The sequence below is a fragment of the Meleagris gallopavo genome, chromosome 2, assembly GCF_000146605.3.
Source record: "Meleagris gallopavo isolate NT-WF06-2002-E0010 breed Aviagen turkey brand Nicholas breeding stock chromosome 2, Turkey_5.1, whole genome shotgun sequence".
Lineage (NCBI taxonomy): Eukaryota > Metazoa > Chordata > Aves > Galliformes > Phasianidae > Meleagris > Meleagris gallopavo.
The window spans coordinates 896,319-915,688 of NC_015012.2; the positions used below are offsets into that span (position 1 = coordinate 896,319).

At 39.2% G+C, this 19,370-nt stretch overlaps 1 protein-coding gene and 1 long non-coding RNA gene across 2 annotated transcripts in view; one reads left to right on the forward strand and one right to left on the reverse strand.

Moving 5' to 3' along the window:
* Positions 1-1,769: 1,769 nt before the first annotated feature.
* Positions 1,770-8,940, forward strand: LOC104909463. Its single transcript, XR_792334.3, has 2 exons — positions 1,770-2,390; positions 7,844-8,940. It is a non-coding gene; the product is annotated as an uncharacterized LOC104909463 (long non-coding RNA).
* A 2,041-nt stretch (positions 8,941-10,981) lies between these two features.
* Positions 10,982-19,370, reverse strand: part of SPTBN1 (spectrin beta, non-erythrocytic 1) — a 90,130-nt gene continuing 81,741 nt past the window's right edge. Inside the window, 4 exon segments of the mRNA XM_010706345.3 lie at positions 10,982-12,409; positions 12,759-12,801; positions 15,513-15,686; positions 17,073-17,311. Of these exon segments, the coding sequence (XP_010704647.1) occupies positions 12,194-12,409; positions 12,759-12,801; positions 15,513-15,686; positions 17,073-17,311 (672 nt within the window). The 3' untranslated portion in view covers positions 10,982-12,193.

Consider the following 19,370-nt stretch of genomic DNA (forward strand, 5'->3'; position numbering starts at 1 on the left):
AAAAAAAACCTGAAGATTTCAAGCTGTATAGTTCCTGAGCATTAACTACAGTAAGAGATACCAGAGGGTTCAGTCATAGTTTAGGAGGCCCATACCTATTGTTTATTTAAAAAACAAAAAACATATCTTTCTCTCCACTTTATCATATAGAACACTATAAATGTCAAAAACTGTCTCAGGGATCCGTAGTATTTTTGCTACTGGACACAGCACATGGCTGTTCAAGATAGGTAGAGCGTTCCTACATATGTTACCAGTGTGGTGTGCCATCAGTCCTGTTACATTTGCATGTCCTTTAGCTTGCTTTCAGTTCTGCCTTCTCTTGGTCTATTAATGATAAACAAAAGAAAGTCTTTTTCTTGCTGAGGTCACATTTTGATCACCGATACACTCTAATCATTAACCTGGAATACTTGGTTTCTTCATCCTATCTTATCTCTGTGTTATCCAATGGAATAAATTCCATGTGATCTTAACAATCTAATGATACGTTGTTGTTACTGTTGTGTTGTATATACACCTTCTAAAATGATACATATGACAAATAGGTCATTTTACATCTTACTTTTACATTTTACTTTACTTAGCAAGGGCAAATAGAAACTTACTTAAGTCTCTGGTTGCAAGGCTGCCACATTTCTCTGAGCAACAGTGGCTTAGTTGAATTTCATATTCCATCCTTCAGTAAAACTTGGCATATTCTCTTTCTTTTTGTGATATCTAGTATGGTCAAATTGTGGAGGCTTTAAGCAATACACATTGCTTTACTGGGTTGGGTTTAGAAAAGATGTAGCAGTGAAGCATGCTAGTTATGAGCCAAGAAAACAAACAAACAAACCAACAAGAAAAACTTTAAATATGTGGAACTACAAGTTAATTCTCACTTATTTTTATATAATCTATGCTAACAAAGGTTTCATGATTTCATTCTTTTGATTGAATTACCTGGTGAGTTCCTTGTGTAATTTTTTCAATTAAAAAAAAAAGATTACTAATTTCTTATCAGTTATCATGTTGCTAAAAGTGTTCCTCAATACTGCAATCTGCTGTTCATTGTCAGTACAACATAAACATCACCAATGTTTTTCAAGGTTTCTCTTAAGTGTTCATACTGTGTGTAAGTCTGAGTGTAATTCTTGAAATAGAGCCCTAATAATATAAGCTTTGTTTTAGATGTGCAGTGTAACAAGCATGCATGGAATTCTGGAATTCTTCCATCAGAAGTACTAGGAAAGCTGAGAAGTATGAACCAAGACACAGTTTAAAAGAAAAAGGGTATCTATGTCCAAATGCCCTCATGGTCTGACAGTTTTTCAAATTTAAGTCATATAAAAATAAATACTTTAAAATATATTTAAGAACGTAATGAAAAGATGCATAAAAAATTTCAAAGACCAACACTGCTTTTCCTTGTATCAAGGAGCATATTAGCCTAGGCTGAAACATGCATCACCTTACATACACTTTTTCTTTCATTTTAAATGTAAAAACAAACTATTTGCATAGCAACAGGATTACGTAGCACAAATTAACTTTGCTATGCCAAAGTACAGTAAGCTTAAGGAAGCAATATTTATTAAGTTAGGTAGTAAAAAAGTCGTGTTTAATCTAATGTTTAATTTCCACTTACAGGATTTCCGAGAAGGCAATGTAAAGGATATCTGCCCTCAACCATCGCTTTTGTTGCCTACTACAGAGGGGGGTGAGGAGGCTGCCAAGAACTGTTTCAGAATGGATGAAGAACCTTCACCAAAGGTACCCCAAGAGTCAGGTGTTATCAGAAGCAGATTCTGCTTGGCTGCAGAGCCTCCAATTTACCTACAGAAGAACAGTATCATTGGAAAAGTGAGCACTGCAGGAAATGCTGCCTGGCAGGCCTTGCAGAGAACTTAGGACAAAAAAAAAAAAAAGGACCCAATAAGTTGTCTGCCACATGCAAGGGTGAGCTCCTGTTTCTTGCACGTACTAAAGAGTTGTCTGTGCTGGTAATGGGAAAAACTTTACACCCATTTATCACCCTTGGCTTAGGTATCACATTTAACAAAAATGTGTTTTCTTCAATTTATTCTGGTGACATGTGGGCCGCGGCAATTTTGATCTAACAAACATATTTTCAATATTGCACATAACCATGTTTACAGCTAATTTTTAAATGCCCCTCGATGCTTAGAATGCACTGAGAGAAGCTGTTGCCATATGCATGTGGAGGCTCTACATACTCACGTGGCAGACTGAGTGAAGCGGTCACTGTTTGTTTTTTGTTAATATTTTCTAAAGTCTAAAGGCTGTGGTCGTGAGCAGGCATGGACACACTCACTATCCAACATTTTTGGCTCCAAATATTTTCCAAGTTTTCTCTCTTCTTGAGAGACTGTTCTTGTCTTGCTCAGGTAGGTGACTTTTTAAATTTATTCCAGTTTCTACTTCATTGTCATTATTATTAGATGAAATATGACCAATACAGCGTTCTGTATGGGTATTGCCTAAGTAATACTTATTGTATTCAGTCTGCTAAAGCAACCATTTGCTGCTACTGCTGTTTTTGAGGGGTTTGAGCTGTTTCCCTTTGATTGTTTGTTTCTTTTAAATCATGCCTTGTATATATGCCAAAAACCATCACATCTCGTATTAACTCTACTCCTCTGTACTATATCCTGCCCACTCCATACATATCTGAGCCTGTGATTAATAATGAACACTGAGATTTTCCCTCCCAGAAACATCTGTGTTATGCCCTAGATCTTTCCTACACAAAATACCACTTATAACTCATATTTTTATCGATGAATGTACTGCACATGCACTGAGAAGGCATATTAATTGGTTTTCCAAAATAGGTACCTTTTGAGCTGTGATTAAATAGTATAAAATCCATAAGAACTTGGCACAAGGAGGGATCAGAGTCAGGAACTGTGATCTAGTTCTGTTGTGTTTGGTTGTTTGTTTTTTGCCTGGCATTACACTAATCCAATCCTGATTGATGCCTCTCAGTGATTTTACAATTTAACTACAGAATAATAACAGAGGAATTGGCTCTAAGCTCTTATTTCTTGTGGGTGGAAATACTGATCTGCGTTGATGAAAGGTTAAGATCTGTTCAGAAACAGTACTGGGGGAAAAAAGAATAATTTTAAAAAGCGAGTCTTTTCCATTTTCAAATGCAAAGCAAGCTAATTTCTGAAAGATCAGACATATCCTAGCCTAGAGAGAAAGCTCTTCCAACCAACCATCATGCATTTGTTTTGCTGTATGTCCAAGTGCAATCCAGGACTACCACACAGAAGAGATCAATAAAACCATCTGTCTTAACATGCTGTGCTTGTCCCTGCTCAAAGCCCGGAGGTGCAGAGCCAACAGAATGATCTGCAGAGACCCAGTGAGCCTCTGAAGCAGCCTGTTTGAGTGTGTCACAGGCTGCAGGACCTCTGCCTGAGGGGTCTTCCAGATAATCCCTAGTGAGTTACTGCCAGCCTTTATCCAGGCATGCTTTTGGGGCTGTCTTTCTGCAATCTGTAATTTTTTCAGAATTCACTGATGAATTCCAATCTACTGTCACAGAGATCTTGTTCTTCCCACAGAAACTGCTGTCATTATTTTCTGGATGGAGGTGTCCTTTGCCTTAAAGCTAAATGTCCTGGCTGCCATTGACTTGACTCAGCTTCCTTCCCACGATGATTCATCTGAGCCAAGCCTTGCCACAAGTTTACATAACCTATAAAACCTGACTTGTCTTTTCCAAGTTAAGGGAACTTGCACCCAGGTCCTCATTCTTTTGAGAATGACCTAGTGTTATCTTTTCCATCTGTTTTATTCACAGGGCAGTTGCAGGGAATTTGCCCTTCTTTGACCGTGAAGGGACTAGAAGAGTATCTGAACATCAAAGATACCAGTCTCTGTGGAAAAGATAATACAGATTGCTTCAAGTTTCCTTTAAACTACTGAACCAGGGAGAAGTATACATGCTCTTCCTTTTATCATCTAGACCACAGCCAGCATCATAATATGTTGGTCCTTCCTCATCATCGCTTCTTTATCATTATGAAATGAAGAAGGAGCAGTGAACAGCAGGGTTTTTAGTGGCAACTTCTATTCTTTTATTTTCTACATGCAGCGTCTCAGTAACAGGAGGAATGGCATCTGGATATCTCCATCCTAGGAGCCTCTGCTCTAAAACCAGGCTCACTGTTTCTTTCTCTCCATGTTACAACTTTAAACTATCATGAAGCACAAGATTTTAAAAACAGTTATAAAAATTTGAGATGGTACTAAACACAGTGCTGAGCAGGTAGCCTTTCTACATTGCCTACAATGGTGCCCCAAGCAACTTAAGTGCCAGACTGATAAGCAACTGATGAGTATTTCTTTAGAATAGCTACATTACTTTTCTTATAGGAGATGTATCTCACCTGGAAGCTGTCCTGTAAGGATGAGAAATCTTGTCATTCTTTCTTTCTATGCTGAACTAACAATCAAGGCATGTGAGCTTTGCATGTTATGTGCTTTACTTTAGTTCTCTGGTACTGGTGGCACTAGTATTAACTTCTGACTTACCTGGATCATGAAAAGCTTCCTTTTGATTTGCTGAGCATTAAAATCTAAAAATAAAATCCTGTTTTCCCAAAGGGTGGTGATAGCCAGCATTGGGCTTTCTGAAGTTTTCTGAATTGCAATGGTTATGGGTGCAAATATTTTCTGAAGACAATTTCATCTGCTATACATAAGGCATTTATTTAACCAAAAATATCAGATATTTAAAATGAAGTAACAGGCTTCTATTTTTCTAAATCCTTGCAACAACACTAAATGTACCACTACAACATTTCTTACATTTCAAATTTCACACACATGCTCTGATTCAAAGTCCACTTCCGAGCATCATCTATTGCCCTGCTACTTCAGCATACTGATGGTCTCTGAGATGCTGACTCACAATTTATGGTGTTCAATTTGATTTTTGTATTAATAAACCAAGGAAGTTTTCAGTATCATTTGTCTAATTTTCCATAGTAAGTTTTCTGCCTCGTTTGAATCTAGTGCAAATTTCCAATTTATTTGGGGTGAGGAAAAAAAAAACAATAATGGACAAAGCTTGTTTTAAAAAACACATTTTCTTCCTTTTCACTGTATTCTGTTTAAGAGCCATTTAAATAACTTGGACTGATGTGAGTAATCTTCACAAATCTTTCTCTTCTTCCATTTTTGGGGGAGTAGAGAGTGTAGCTGCTATACAAATAGCTGATTTACTTTCAGCTCCGTCAGAACGAGTTCACAAACACTTCTTCATTGTTCAGGTGCATTGTTCAGATAAGAGCAGGTCTGTTGCAGCTCAGCATCTTTCTGGATAGAGTGACCTCTCATGGAAAATGCTGGTACTCTGAGAGCAAGGGAAATTTTTTGTCTCAACTAGATGTGAGATGTAAGATAATAATGTATCAGTAAGAAAGTAGTAACAAAATTGGTATTAGCTCTAGATGTTTTCTAGCTGTAGCATCATGAACCACCATAGAATTTCATGTAATGGTTGAAGATAATGTGAAATTAATTATTTTAATAAACAAATTAAATGGTACTTCAAACATAGAACAACAGATATAATTAAACTGTATCAAAGACTTGATGTTCACAGTCAGCTGGCAGATGAACACACTGAGATCCAAGAGCAAGGGAGAATTCATTATGAAACACTTATGCACAAAATCCTTTGTATCATCCTTTACGGAATTAATTGATAACTTCTCACAAAGCAGACCACTTGAGGTGTCCTGAGTTCTGTTCTGTGACAGTCCTGTGGCTCTGACAGCCGAGGCTCTCCTTGGGCTGCTCCGTTTTCTGGATGCACACTGCATATGCTGCATTATGACACACTGCAGATGTGGTCACGTGGGCTTCGTGAAGCTGCTCTGCTGTCTTGGCTACACAGAGTGACTCAGATATCAGGTGATGGTGCACACAACTGGTCTAGATTTGCTTCAGTAGCATTAGCACATGTTAATAAGACATCTCAGCCCTGCTAGGCAGTTGCTAAAAGGCAGAGTAACAAAGGGTACAAGCTGAATGAGGAGCAAAACTTAAGCATTTTTTGCTTTTTGCATTTCATTGATATATATTATAATACATCTAGCATTATTCTCACTATTTGTCCCCTGCACTGCAGTACTTAAAATACTGAACTGTGGTTTTGTTTGATGCTTCACCTTATTTGTACTTTAATCTTGTTTAAAATCCTTGGAGAAAAAAAGAATAATCCACCAAAATTAGAATATTCATTGAGTTGCTGTCACAAAGCTAGAGAAAAATACTTAACAATGGGATAAATTGCATTCAGCAGTAGCATAGAAAATAGATTGTTGCCTCAAGCACTGAATACTGACTCCTCAGCTAGAGCCTGACTGCACAGAGCAGTACTGCTGGAGTACTGCAGAGTAGTGCAGGCTGAGCTCTGCCAAGTTACTGCAGCTGAGAAGCCAGCCCGGCTGCTTGCTCTGCCTGTTCTGCAGTTGGACCACATGCACTCTGTGCAGCTCATGAATTAGAAGAGGCTGAAGTCAGCCTTGACTATGTTCATACCACTGTACAGAAAGAATCAGATAAAACGGTTAAAGAGAAACAAAACAAAAAAAACAACCTGAAGGGCAGAAGAGTTTTTCCTCAGGGATTCAGTGAGAGAGACAACTCAAGCAATTAAACATTAAATAATTCTACAGAATACATTATTCTATTATTTAGATGTGGTAAAAGAAAGTAAGTACAAAAGTTGATTAAAGCACTATCCCTTCTGCAAGTTTCTTGCTTAGCACATTAAGTCAACTTGTGACCAGTATTTTACTTTTGAACGTATGGAGGCAGGGCTTTTATATCCTGTACTTAAAGAAAAAGCAACTCTTACAGCTTGGCAAAGCAGAAAAGGATTTTGAAAGTACCTTAATGTTGTGACGTGCATGTAGTATATTCTAAATTACTGCGTTAAGTTCTGCAAGGTAGATACACATAGCCACAATCATTAGTCTGTGTAAGAGGAAAGAAAGCACTAAGACTGTATTAAAAAAAATAATAAAAAAATCACCCTTGATGAAAAACCACATAGTTCTATATGGCATTGAATCAAGGAGAGCATGATCTTTTACTTCTCACTTTTCTATTACTTATGTCATTAACTTTTGGTCTTATTAAAGCTATTGTGTGTTCTGTGTAGTGAAATGCTACATAACATTCTTAATTTCATCTACATCTAGAATTGCAAAAATATTCTAAAATAACACCCACATTATTACAGTATACAAAGGGCTTGCAGGTATTGCCTACGTATTCTGAAAATTTTTCATTACAAGGCCACTTGCTGACTCCTACTTGAATGATGTGGAGGCATAGGTGTTCATTTGCATCAGACAAACTGTGAAACAAGGGACAAATCAGAACAATAGTGCTACCACTGAAGCAAGTTTTATCAGAGAAAGCATGGTCAGTTCCTACTGATGAAGTTACTCGAGGCTTTTAAGGAAGCTGGAGAATAGTTTCATATTCCTTGCTAATTTACAGTAAATTAAAATTGGTAGGCTGTGTGTTGAAAAGCAACTACTGCCTAATGTGCAGAACATGTACCAGGGTAGTAATTGCCATGCTGCTTTTTAAATTGAGGTGAAACAGAAACAAGCAAAGCCCTGAAAAGTGTAGAATCTTGCCCAGTTATGACATTTATAGCATAGAAATATTTGGATAAGTAGGCTGGGACAACATCTTACTAGATAAGTGATGGTCCAGCATTAATGGGTCTTAGCAAAAGGGAGTTGCCTGGGCTGGGAAGGAAAGGCTAAATAGAATCCTACTCTTGTGTTTTCCCCTACAGCCCAGGAGTCACTAATGTACTCACAGCCACACTACAGTTCCTGCCTGGCAACAGCTCAGCTCTCAGGAATCTACGTGGGAGAAGTAGAGGAGAATAAATTGCCATCAAGCTTCTCAAAATAACAAAACAATGTATGTGAATTCTACTGTTTCAGCTGTTAAGTGCTAACAAACAGACTTCAGTGCTGTCAGGGTTCCTCCTCTTTATCTGAGATAAAGAAATCAAAGGAGGAATTTGCTGGCCAGGTCACTAACAAGTTTGCAAACCCAAGCTGCTTAGGAGGAAGTGAAACAAACAGCCAAATGAAGTGCACCACAGGCAACACACTGTGGGATTTTGAGAACTAGGATAACCATAATACAACTGTCAAGTGCTAAACATCTTCAATCCACCAACAGGAGCCAGATATTCATCATTACAATCAGAAAGGCTTTATTGCTATTCCTAACATGTATGTGTCCTCCTGCCCAGCTACAAAATCAGCTGAGTTTGCAATTAAACTGGTTTTGGTTGACTGTATAGAACAGAGATCTATTGGTCATGGGGATCTGGGTGTCTGCCCATGGAGAATTTGTTATGAAACAAATTATTAGATCAGAGGAGCCAAATCCCAATCTTGCTGAAAAACAGGTGGACTGCAAGTAGGTAAACACAGGCACAATTCCAGTTCTGATGCTGTACTCTTCTGGAGTAGGAATACAGTACTTCTTACCTGAATTATATTCTGCTTGACTTCAGAATTCACGTTCTTTATATCAGCCCTCAGGAAAGCAAGCTGAACTTCAGCTGGCTGAGATCTCCAGCTCCTCTTGTTGTCAGGATACCCTCTGTTGCTCAGACTACAGGCAGAGCTGCAGTGTCAGAAGAACTGAATTCTGCTTTCTTCAGTAGTTTTGCAAGGTTGAGAACATTGTTTGTTTAGCAGAGCCTGATTTTCTGAGGTGCTCTCTTTTATTATGCGCCTCTGTTTATTTGGAATGAAAGTGTCTCATGTTTGTTTCTACTAATTGTGACTGACTTTCTGTTTTAGCTCAGCTGTGCTTAGTCAAGGTAGAAAAACCCAAACATCCACAAATAAAAGGCAATGTTGTATCACACCTGCAAGCTATTTATTATAACAGCATATTTGTAAAGACCCCACACATTTTAAGGCTACTCTCTGCAAACTCAATCATAAAAAAGAGAACACACTGAAGTGAAAAACAGTCTAAAACAGCATTTCACAGGAACATAATTTAGTCATACATGTCATGTACTTCACTGTTAATCTCCCTCATACAGAGTGGATCTCTACAACATCTCTATGAAAAGCAGATGGGTTAACAGATCATTTGCATCAATCTAAAAGAAAACCTTCCTACTCAACATATGCTTAGTTCCCACAGATAGAAGGTTTGGGGATTTTCATCCTCCTTGTACTCGATTCACAAGAACATGGGAAGGACTTTTCAGGTGCAGCTCCCTGAATACCTACACAGCTTAGATTTCAGTATAAGTCGCTCACCAAGAGAAAAAAAAAGGAGGGCAGGCATTCCTTACTAGGGAATTATTTCTTTGTAACAATGAGAGCAACACAGCTGAAAAGTGGACTGCTCTGGGCTTCTGCAATGGCTCTAGCCCCTGTTAAGGGCCCAGTTCCCATCACAGCTGTGATGAAGCTACTTGGAATCTAACCAGGAGGTAACTATGCTAAGCCAGGACTTGCCTTTTCTGACCTGGTTTTGTCAGAGGACGCTCTTCCTGACCCACCAATTCTGTCTGCGTGGAAACTGCACCCAAATGGGAAAGCAGGTGAGACTTAGAATAATTCACTCAAGCTCCTCAGGAACTTGAAATAAGTTCCTAAGCAAAAAGGACTTCTACTCAAATACTTTTCAAGAACAACTTAAGAGGCAAGACAAACAAGTAAAACAGTTCTGAAAGCATGATCAAAAACATCGCTGCTCTATGACGTGCACCAGGTGTTTAAGATTGATCTGCTAAGTATTACTTGCATATCTTATTAGCTTCACTGAAGTGACACACAGTAAGGCATCAACAGAGTTTTGTATTTTGATCAACAATTTTCAGATTCTAACATTACGCCTCAGCTTTTTGTGTTAAATTTTTACATTTACAAGACCGGTGTTATCCTACGTTTCTCTAATAGACCGGAACAATGTAATATTAAAGGAGTAAAAACTAACATGCATGAATATTTAGTTGCTTAATAACCCAAGATTTTAGAAAACAAAGAAAACACAGAACACCCAGCACACCCCATGGAAAGAATTCAGACACTGCACTGATGACATGTTCAAGAATCTGGTTTAGAAACTTCCCATCTGAAGTTACATTTGAGTGTATTTTAATAACCAGAAAATTTTAAATAAATAAGTTTTCTATATTCCACTGTTTTTTAAACTTTTAATTCCTGTTTAGACTTCTGGGAGCTTTTCCTTCCTGATGGCTCCCTACGTGCATCCAATATAAAGGAAATTCTGAAAAGCTGCTTAGTCTTCAAAATGTTGAAATATCAAGGAAATGCTAAGCTTTGGGATTCACTTTACTGGCATTAAATTTGTATCTTCACAGGACGGCAAGGGTGGCTACAATTTAAGAGAGCTATAGTTAAAAAAAAAAAAAGAGAGAGAGAAACAGTGAAATGAATTTGGGCAGAACAAGAAACCTTTGGTGCATTTCAATTCCTGTCTGATTTACTGAAGGCTTTAGCTGAGCCCATTACTGTGGGGCAGGTGGAGAGCTGCAGTATTAAGCTTACTTATAACAATGCTCATTAGCTGCAAACTACGACATGGACACCTACCCCATCAGGTAAGATGTTCACCTAACTCAGCCTATTGCCCAAGCCCATGGTTACTTCCACCGCTTCTGCTGGATTTATTTCCAACAAGAAAGGTCTGCGTCGGAATATTTCACAAAACATTGATTCCCTCTTTGTTTTTATTTTTATTTTATTTGTTTGGGGGCACAGTCCGAGGGGAAGGGCGGAAGGGAGGGCAAGTGGGAGGTGAAGGGAAAGGAAAGATAAAGAAAAGTGAGAAGAGAGATAACAATTATTTCAGTATGAAGTTTTGCACACACACAAAAAAAACGGAATTACAACTTAAGACATTAGCTTCAGTGCACAGGAGAGAAGACATTTTAAAATAACTTTATTTTTGATCCTTTCAAAATTATGATTTAACATTATCAGAAATGAAATAAGAAACTTAACCAGCATATTTAGTTTTAAAAGCATTTAATGACATAGCATATATTTAACAGATAGGGTAAAAGTCTAGAGGTACAGTTCGATACAACTGAAAACCAGTTCCAGTACTACTCTTGACTACAGGCCCAGTCATCGAAAGTTCATTCCTATTAAATGTAATTTTTGATTGTGCAGTAAGATGAAAATTTTTCATTACAATAGTTACAGTGACAGAGAAATGCACACTATGTATCAAAGAGCAAGGTAATGTAGCAAAATTATAACACGCAGTGCTGCAGCTGACAAGCAAGTAACCATTTGAGTAACATTACTTTTCCAGTAAATGCTTCAGTTCCACTTTTACACTTATCAATGATTTTAAAGGGTTTATTATACATCTAGTCTTATTATACTTTGTACTAGAATTATCTGAAACATACAGTATAATGTATTTCAGCAAAAAAAAATTTTTTTTTTTTTTGAAATTACAGATTATTTAAAACTGTATCAGCCTGCTTATCCATCTCAGATAACATTCTTATCTGTCATACTTGATGCAGAAAAGCTTCAGGTTGTGTTAATAACCAATGCCAGGATAGAAATGGTTTGTCTGTAAGTTAATGCATACCTGCACTCTGTTACAGGAAAGATAATACACTATCATTTTAATAAATGTTAGAATTGAAATGGGAGGCTCTACTAGTCAAGACTCAGCATAACAACCTTAAATGGAAGTGAACATTTTTTGAAAATTTGTCCATTGGTTTTTGATGTGCACAGTAGATTGAAAGCACCGCTGCCTTGCATACCAATAGCACTAGGAGTGGGTTATTTTCCAAGACAGCCTCACAAAATTGAGGAACAGTTTAAATAGTAAGATCTAATCTACACTAACTTCATTTAAAAAAAAAACAACAAACAAAAACAACCCCCCCAAAGCTGGTCCTCCCTCTCCTACAGAAGCTGCCCAATGCACCTCATACACTTGTAACTTTAGGTTCTTTTTTGTTGGCTTTTTATTTTAAAATGCTCTATAAATAAAAAAATGTCAATCACATTGAGGAACATGAGGCACAGAGAGTAACGTATTGGTTCTGAGCTCGCATGCTGGAATTCCACTGGAACGGTCAGAGAAGTGCAGTGTGTGGAGATGGAGTTCACTTCTTTTTACCAAAAAGGCTGAATCTTTTCTCTTTGTCTTTCTCTTTGTCTTTCTCCCTCTTGCCAGGACTGGACTCGCTGGTTATTGTGACGCTGGCAGGCAGGGTCTGGGCACGGCTGGAGGCTGGAGTGCTCTGAGTGGTTGGGGACACTTCGATTTTGTCAGATGAGATCGCTGATGTGATGGCCTGAATCCACGTGTTCATCTCCTCCTTCAAGAAGCCCGAAAGGTAGAAAGCTGTTACAACCCATGCACCACGCTCCCTCTCTCATTCAGCATTGCAGATGGGGAATGGATAGAAATGGGGAACCGAACACAGTCCTAACTCATCATCTGGCACTCCTCTGGTTATGCACCTGCAGGAGCTGTCTGCTTCAATCTGTATCTGAGACCTCCTCAACCTATGCTTTATGCACACGTACATACATGACCGGAGACCAGAAAATTGAAGTGTACTCCTGAGCTCTTTGCAGTTTTTTTTTGTTTGTTTTAATTTTTATTTCCCCTTGTCCAGCAGCACAGAATCCCTATCAGTAATAGACTGAGAAAAACAAACTTACATCATCTTTGGCTTGGAAGAGGTATTCGTTGCCATCGGTCAATCTGTAGAGAAAACAACCATCACAAATCTAGATTAGCAGCAGTCACAGTGGTTCAATTCCTGCTTTTTTAGCTACAGTACATAAGCAGACTGAGACATACAGGAAAGTCATAACATCTCTATACACACAAATACATGCCAACAACTAATGTTTTGGTATCTCATACTGCCACGCCAGCCACACACACTATATTCTGATCTCTATACATGCTTATGATAGTGTCAGTGTTCCAATCATGCTGCACTGCAGAGGTCATGATCTTTGGCAGCTGATGACTTATTTCAGTACTTGCTCTTTCAGGCAGATCTCTTCTATCTTGCACACAACAGTACAAATTACTCAATATTTTAAAAGACAAAAGTCACAGACAACACCCAGAGGTTACATTTTTTTGGTAGAAACCCATCAAAACTCTGCAGCCGCCCTGCTGTCATACCGTGATGATGAATCAAGATACCATACTGTATATGGTTCACAAGTAGTTGCATCTTCTCACAGTGAAGATCAGAAACTTCCGTCTGTTTTATTACTGTGCTGATTTTACTCAGAGAGTTTAACTGGGATACATTTAACCATTTGTATGAAGATACATTAATAAAAAAAAAAGAGTGAATGACATCAGATCAAGCATCTGAACAAGTAACAGAGTCAGTGGAAGCAGCACTTGATCTTTCTCCATAAAAAGAAGCATTAAATGGCAAAAAAACATAAAGCTGAAGTAAGATGTTTGGAAGAACCTAACTATCATAGAATCATAAAATGGCCTGGGTTGGAAGGGACCTCAAAGATCATTTAGTTCTAACCCCACTGTTATGGGCACTGTTGCCATCCACTAAATCAGATGCTAGACCAGGCTGCTCAGGGCCCCATCCAACCTGGTCTTGAACACCTGCAGGGAGGGCGCATCCCACCTTCCCTGGGCAGCCTGTGCCAGCACCTCACCACTCTCTCAGTGGAAAATTTCTCCCTGACATCTAATCTAAGTCATCCCTCCTTTAGTTTAAAACCATTCCCCTGTGTCCTATCACAATTTACCCCTATTTATCATCTCTCTTTCAATACTGGAAGGCTGTAATGAGGTCTCCCTGAAGCCTTCTCTTCTCCAGGCTGAATAAGCCCATCTCCCTCAGTCTGTCTTTATTGGAGAGGTGCTCCAGCCCTCAGAGCATCTTTCTGGCCTTCCTCTGGACCTGTTCCAAAAGGTCTACATCTTTCCTGAGCTTAGGGCTTCAGACCTGGATACAGCACTGCAGGTGGGGCCTCACGAGGGCAGAGCAGAATGGGACATCCCCTCCCTCTCCCTGCTGCCACCCTTCTGTCCATGCAGCCCAGGACGCTGTTGGCCTTTTGGACTGCAAGCACACACTGCTGGCTCATGTCCAGCTTTTCAGCCATCAGGACCCCCAAGCCCATTTCCACAGGGCTGCTCTCAAAGAGTTCTTCTCTCAGTCTGTACTCATATCTGGGATTGCCTCATTAGGTTCACACAGGCCCACATTTCAAGCCTGTCCAGGTACCTCTGATTGGCACTACTTCCTTTTGTTGTACCAGCTGCACCACTCAGCTTGGTGCAAATTTGAGAGTGCACTCGATCCCATCATCTACGTCATTGTTAAAGATGTTGAAGAGTACAGGTCCCAACTATGCCTGGCTTTCTGTAAAAAATTAAGGAAAATATTTCCATTGTATTCCCCACGGATCCCAACTAGGCCTTTCTGTGAGAGATCTGCCTGCACGTGAGCCTGCATAACAAGCCTCAGCTTTTGCAGAATTGATCCTCCCAGAGGCTCAACAGTATAACTCTTCTCAGCTTGGAGATGGAGCTTTGCCACAATGAGCTGGTGAACTCGCTGAGGAAATACACCACATGACATTACTGAAGCAGGCCTGATACAGGTGTCAGGGTACAGTGAAAGAAGGGCAATTGATTTTTCTGCTTAGGTTTGCATCTGGAACACCTTATTCTTACATTATCAATTCAGAGATGTTTTAATACGTAAAGGATGAATCACATCGCTGCAGGCCTGTCTTCGAAAAGGTTAGCAGCAAGTTTCCTTAAATATGAATTATATTTAGAGGATTCTTGCATCAGTGTAGACTTGGAAAAAAACCTATCTTAGATTACACAATCCGATCAGTTCATAAAGTGAGTCTCCTTTGAAAGAGTCCTCTAGCAGCTGTGTAATAGTACAATATTTTTTAACTGTTGGCACTAAAGTAAAACACAGTTTTGGAACTGAAAGCCTTATTTTTATATCCTTTGAACAACAAGTACTTCATATACTTCAAAAGTGATGGTCTGCAACAAGTTCAAGACCTGAAAATGTCATTGGTAGATGTCTTCAGTAGTCTCCTAAATCCATACTAAAAAAATTAAACAAATACTTGATTTTTATGAAGAGCAGAACCATGAACATTCAGCTCTTTTCATTTAGACCCAGAGGCAGCAGTTGGAAAGCTCAGGGTTTTTGAGTGCAGGCTCTTAACTATGTATCTAGTCTTGTCTCATAGATAAGTACCATTATTATTTTGACACTGATTGCTACCTTTGATAAACACACATTTCAGGGTTGGGAAGAACCCTGTTCAGAAAAGCAGATACTGCAGTTAATGCTCATTATCAGCTCTTGGGCAGGATCCTGCCCATGAATTTGCAGAGTGAACATACCCACCACAGCTTATACTCATGTAAAGAAACTTCAGCAGGTTTACCTTAGCTTGAACACATGCTTTTTCTTTTTGTAATCGACCGCTATCTCACAGACTGCTTCTTTCAAGCTGACTGGAATCTCATTGTGATAGGGAATGCCGGAAGCAGCAGCTTTTGAATCCTTGTAGAAGCCCATCTCTTGGTTGTTTATGACACAGTACACGTTATGCCATGACCTTCGAGACACAAAAAACAACAAAAATACTTATAAATCTAATGCTCTTACTTGAAAAACTGGAGAAACTGAACACAATGATTGCTATAAGATAATGGAGACCAGTTCAATCTGAGGACAGAAGCACAGTATACTATGTCCTGCAAAATGCAAACAAAAATTCTCTCATACAAGCACTATTTTAAGACAGAAGTCCTGACTTTGAGCCAAATGGAATTAAAGGTTTCCAGAGCTCTCTGTGATAGCACATAAGCATTTCCTAACAGTGGGTGGATCGTTTGGCAGACTATGCAGCTTACAGTCTTGGGAGATAAACTGATAGACCTTTTGATGACTATACTTCATTGTAGAGGGAGTTCTCATTTGCAAGCTAGTGAACAAATTAAACATGAAATCCTTGACTGCCACAAATGATTAGTGACATCATCTACCTCATTCTCTAATGCAGTTATAAAAATCAATGGTTAGTAGAAATAAGGGTCCCTAAATGTTAGTATCAGCAGCTGTCGCAACGCCAAATTAGTTCTCTGGTGTGAAGCAACTCTAGCTGAAGAAAAATGGTAGTTCTGTAATGCAGATCACTTGTCTTATGATGTGCACTCAGCTCTGCTGAGTGTCTCAACTCTGACCACATCCCTCAGGTGTTGGTGTAGCTCGATAGTCAACACTTTCCTTTTCAGCCCAGTCATACAACTATTCTCAAGAGCGTTCTCAGGTTACAATGAACCAGCATGTGATTTTCCACTGCAGACAGAAAGCTCAGGAATTCTGCTTATTTGAGGACCACATAACTGAGTCCGTAGGCATAGAATCAACTAAGGCACACAAAATCATCTTCACTAGTTCTTCTCTTTTGAACAGATTACAGTGTAGGTGGAAAGTGCTAATGTGCAAACAGAAGAAGATGTCAGAATAATACGGGCATTTCTGTTCTTACACCTACATGTTTTTCTTTTCTTGTAGTAACATACAACTTGAGAGAACTGGAATCAAATCCCACTACTGCCACAAATTCATCACATGAAGTGGGAAAGTCATGATATCTTTATGCCTCCATTTTCTACCTTCCAAATATAAGCCAATAGTGCATTTTCTAACACGTATGATTAGATTGCAAACTCATGAAATATATTATTCATATGCAATTTCTGGAACAGGAGCATTAAAATATTTTGGAGCTGCGAGAAGACAATAACAGCGGTGACAACATTGACTATTACATAATAACAAAATGCCCCGAGTTGGAAGGGACCCATAAGGATCACCAAGTCCAGATCTTGGCTCAACCCAGGATCATCCAAAATTCGAACCATACATCACAGTGAACTTGGATGCAATTACCTGCATTATTAAGCAGTGATCTTCATTAAACATCAAGTACTCTTACCTGCTTGAGGCTTTCTTGCTGTGTGTCTCCCATTCATGTTTACGATGTAAGAAGCCCTCCATCTGAGCTGAAGGAATCTCCTGTGTTTTGGCTGGTAGGGTAGCAGCAGTCTGAGCCTGGATGGCAGCCGTGGCTTTGCGGTCTGCCGTTGGAGAAGGAACAGGACTGGACTCTTTTGAGCTTGTCCTCTGATCTGCAGCTCCATTAACCATTTCATTTGTTTCTGCAGTTTCTGCCACCTAGGGACAGTGAACAAAGCGTTCAGCTAGATGCCTCACAGCACTGAAGTATTTTGCAGTTAATCTGATTCCCTGCACAATGTGGCTGTGTATAAGCTTTGCCTGGAGAATGACACAGGCCAATGAGATCTTTCTCATGGAGACACAGGAGGCCAAGGAAATTAGAAGGTATGAATGGATTAGTACCCATTTTACAGGTGGAGAAACAGGAGAATAAGAGCTGCTAAACTTCAGTGTGAATTTTACTGTGCTTTGCTCTGCTAGTCAATTCGTAATATTTTATGTATTGTTATTCCTAAAAGGAGAGCATTCAAATTCTGCTGCTTACTCAAATGTTTGGAACAGTAACAATCACACTTTCTGCAAACCTAAGAGGAACAGTAGAAGTTATACACATCAGCCACCTTAAATACACTTATGACATTACTGGGGCATTAAAAGTCTATAAAAGGTATTAACTATGAGTCAGCAGGAAAATATATCAAAACTGCCCAGGAGCATTTACAAAAATTTTCAGGATTTCTTTCTGTAAAAGCTCCTTTCCCACTTTCCCCATTCCCCTAGTGACACAACAAAATCAAAACATGCAGAAATTAGAGAGATTACACCATGCATTTCATCTCCAGCATCCCAGTTAAGATATTTGATCTCAAAGACAAGGGAAGTGAGGTCAGACGTCATTTATCAAAGTCTTTTTCAGACTTTCATTATTAGGAGGATTGGATTTTTGTTAAAGGAACTGAAAACCACCACAGTCACACAACATCACACAGCTATTTACCCCCAAACAAAGACAGAACCAAGGCCTTGCCCATCACTTGCTTTGTTGATCGCGTTGCCTGTCGCACTGTGATCGAGATAGCCTAGAGAGCAGCCATGTTTCCAGCAGCTCTGACTGGTCAAGCTTTCGACGTCTTCAGGAGCCATTCATCCCAAAATCATTTAAATTGGAATCCTAATGGCTATACACTTTTGAAATGCAGCTTGGTCCCAGTTTTTTTGTTTGTTTGTTTTCTTGTACCATTACTTTGACACGTAGAGCCATTGGTAGCAGCTCAGGAGTTACACAACCAGTGTGTATTATTATTATTATTATTAGCAAGTTACTAAAGCTTAGTGCTGCTAACGCTCTAGTAGATTACAAACATTCTGGACTGTTTTTATGCAGACAAGCAGGTATTTGTGAATGGCACAATAATTAGACATTCCCACTTCTGCACATAGCCCGGACAATTCAAAAGCAGCCGAATTATGCAACATACTAAATTTTGCCACTGCTAGAACTTCTTGTACCTGCCAAGTATACATTATTGTACCTCACACCTTTGTACCTCACATATTGACCTAGAAAGATCTAAGTGTCAACTTGCTATGGATATGGGAAGGGTTGGTTAACTGCCTTTAAGCAATCTAAATTTCCAGAGTACAGACACTACACCATTGAAACAGGGAAAGAATCACAGCTCACATTCCACTGCAGTCATATCTATTTTACTCTGTCCCTAAAGAAACACGGCCTTACAGCTCAGTTTATTAGAAGAAATATCTACCCTGCACTGAAGATCAATCTATGTAATGTTAGCCAGATTGAGTAAAAATCAATGATGCTGTCTCTTCAAAATCAAAACAAATCAAACCAGGCTATTTCTATCCAAATCTTAAAACAAAAATCTTGCATTAAAGGAGGGCAGGGGATGGGGGAGAATAAACAAATAGATGAGACTGAAGCTTATCCAAATGCTGCCGGCACTGCTACTGCAACACAGGTTGTGTCATACACAGCCAGTGATTCACCAATGAGTGCTCAATTAATTATTCATCACCACTGCTGATCACTAGTGCCCAACATTCCACATTCAAGAAAAAGGAAAACCCTTCAGAGATACTCTTCTAAACTGGCAGGTTCCCTGTCTGAGATACACAAAGCCCACAGAGATTTACTGGACACTCGCATGGTCTGCCTGCTGCACAGACCACAGGAACTCAGCACCACCTTACGTAAACTACCCAGAACTACCAGTTAGCTAAACCAGTGCTAAAAGCAGGATGTTTTCTGTAC